Source organism: Myotis lucifugus, unplaced genomic scaffold (genome assembly GCF_000147115.1).
Source record: "Myotis lucifugus unplaced genomic scaffold, Myoluc2.0 scaffold_422, whole genome shotgun sequence".
Classification (NCBI taxonomy): Eukaryota; Metazoa; Chordata; class Mammalia; order Chiroptera; family Vespertilionidae; genus Myotis; species Myotis lucifugus.
Genome location: NW_005871470.1, coordinates 107,036 through 109,820, shown reverse-complemented (window position 1 = coordinate 109,820; position 2,785 = coordinate 107,036). Strand labels below are relative to the sequence as shown.

The 2,785-nt window shown below is 57.2% G+C and overlaps 1 protein-coding gene across 1 annotated transcript in view; it reads right to left on the bottom strand.

Moving 5' to 3' along the window:
• Positions 1–596, bottom strand: part of CNOT11 (CCR4-NOT transcription complex subunit 11) — a 14,747-nt gene extending 14,151 nt beyond the window's left edge. Inside the window, 3 exon segments of the mRNA XM_006102657.3 lie at positions 92–104; positions 107–178; positions 180–596. Coding sequence (XP_006102719.1) covers positions 92–104; positions 107–178; positions 180–596 — 502 coding nt within the window.
• Positions 597–2,785: the final 2,189 nt, after the last annotated feature.

The following is a 2,785-nucleotide window of genomic DNA, read 5'->3' as shown; positions in this document are numbered from 1 at the left end:
CTAAGCGCGCCCGGCGCCGAAGAGGAGCAGCCTCCGCGGCCAAGGACCCGACCCCGCAGCACCTTCCCGCCCCCCGGCGGCGGCCGCGCACCTGAGAGCGGAGGGCCCGGTCGGGCTCCTGGCCGCCGCGGGCGGGCGGCGCGGGGTTGAGCAGGTGCGCGAAGCTGGCGGCGAAAGGGGTTGGCGGCGAGCGGCTCGGTGCGGTACATCTCCCAGAGCAGGTAGAGCGCCGTGAGCCGCTGCGCCGCGCTGGGCAGCAGGTCGGGCTGCTGCAGCAGCAGCACCAGCACGGAGCCCAGGCGGAAGTGGTCGGCCTTGCTGAAGTAGTGGTGGAAGGCGGTGGACAGGCCCTCGAACGTGCTGCCGCCGCCCGCCTCCTCCGAGATGATGCTCAGCAGGCTCGACAGCTCCTTGGGGCTCAGGCTCATCCTGCCCGCAGGGCCGCCGCCGCCCGGCCCGGGCCCGCTCGCCGCGCCTCTGCCGCCGCCGGAGCCCCCCGGGCCGCCCCTGGGTGCCGCCGCCGCCTCCCGAGGCCCGCTTTGTTCCGCGGCGGTGGAAAGCCGGCCAGACGCCGCGCCCGCCCCGCCGCCACGCATCCACCTCGCCCGCCGCACCGCTCCCGCCCGCACCGCTCCCCGAGGAGTGGCTCGGCGCTGGCACCGCCCCCGGCCGTAAAGCGCGCCACCTCACGACAGCGTCGCACACCGAGCCGGGAAGCCAAACCGCCACCTCGTAGAGGAGGAGGGGGAGGAGCTGGACGGGAGGACCCGGAAGTGGCGTAGGCGGGACCGGAAGTGGGTCGGGGCCTGGCGTCACTTCCCCCAGAGCACCTCCTGCCTGGCAGCCGCTGAGCGAGCTCCCGGGGCAGCTCCCGCCCCGCAGAGTCGCAGGAAGTGTTGTCAAGGAAAGAAACGTTCAAACCTTTTTAATGTTTTTATTGATTTTAGAGAGAGGATCACGGGTAGGCTGCCTTCTGCACGCCTCCCACCGGGGACCGAGCCCACGACCTCAGTGCCCGTGAAGCGCCCAACCACTGAGCCACGCGGTCGGGGACCCTAGAGAATTTTTATGAGTTTATTTCAGCCAAACTGACAATTGCTGGGAAGCAAAACCTCAACGGATTGAGAACACGCTCCGAAAAATGGCACTTTTGAACCTTACTTTATACATTACAATTAGAAGACGTAAGATTGGCTACATAAAACCCATTGCTGATAGACTAGGGAAGCGGGAGAAAGCCAGGGGGGCTCTGGGCCTGGGTGAGCAGCAGAGTGATCGACACCTGCTTCTTTCACTTGGCAGGTGCAGGGTAGTTAACAGTCCGCAATTAATGATGACAGAGAGGGTTTGTGGTCTGTTGGGGGTGCCTATGATTTAAGGGGTGTGGGAAAAGGGAAGTTACTTAGTTATTGCAAAGGCGTGTTATCAGGTCTGGTCTCCTAGATGCATAAACAACGGGCTCCGTTCAGGGGAAGATGGACCTTTGTTAGGGGAAAATAGCTTAAAAGTTTTAATTTCGCCCTAGCCTGTTTGGCTCAGTGGATAGAACGTTGGCCTGCGGACTGAAGGGTCCCAGGTTCGATTCCGGCCAAGGGCACATGCCCAGGTTGCAGGCTCCTTCCCCAGTGGGGGGTGTGCAGGAGGCAGCCTATCAATGATTCTCTCTCATTGATGTTTCTAGCTCTCCCTCTCCTTTCCTCTCTCAAATCAATAAAGAAATACATATTTTTTAAAAAGTTTTAATTTCACACCATCCTGTGTGGTTACTTCAAGTCTCTGAGTTTGTAAGGCCGCCATGCAGGTCCCCCCAGCTTGTCAGGTTTAGTTTGTGGCCCCTTTGGCATATGAGCTTGAAAGGACAGAACGGGACTGATAGCTGGGTCCCTAACCCCTCTTCCAAGAAAAAGCCACAGAATGTATCAGTTACTCAGCCTGCCCTTATTTCAGCCAATAGGAGTGCAAGGGAAACAAGCCCAAGGCCAAAAGTATGCTGACCACCCCCCCTGTCTTTGTGTAACCAGACCCTAGGTGCACCCTACCCTTGCGTCACTAGCCCCCGGCCCTCACTCAACCAACCGGAATCGGCCAAATCAGTGGTCTGAGTGAGCCCTCACCCCCCGACCCCAAGCCCTATAAAATCTTTGTTCTTTCGAGACTTGGGGCTCTCTCGCATCCTGCCGCAGCGTCGGTGGAGGCAGAGGGACCAAGCTCAGCTTGAATAAAGGCTCTATGCTTTTGCATCGGACTCAGTGCTCCCTGGTGGTTCTGTTGGGGGTCTTGAAATCTGGGCATAACAAGCTGTTACTCAACCAAAGTTAATTTCCAGTCTTATACTCCATTTTGCAGAAATGGAATCAGATTGCATGAGAGCTTTTGTACATGGTCATTTTAACAAGATTTCAGAGAAGTTTTCCAATAAATACTCATTTACAAAATTGTTTTGCAACTTTTTTTTTCCAACTCTTTACTTAGCCTGCCCTAGGATGCTGATCCTGGATCTTGGTTGCATGTTGAAAGCCCTGAGGTGTCTTAGTGCCTGGTCCCAGCCCCAGACATGATGACTGTTGACTCAGGTATTCCAGAACAAAAAGCAAAAACACCACTGCAAGTGATTCTTGTGTGCACTCGGAGGTGAGGAATGCCAGTGGCATTTCCCAGACTTCCCCAGTTCCTTCCAGGACCTACAGAAGCCTGCAGGCATTTCACTCACCAGTGATTCATTTCCACCAGGCCAGTTTTGGAAATCCAGTCTGCACTCAACAGTGCTCAGTAATTACCAACTTAA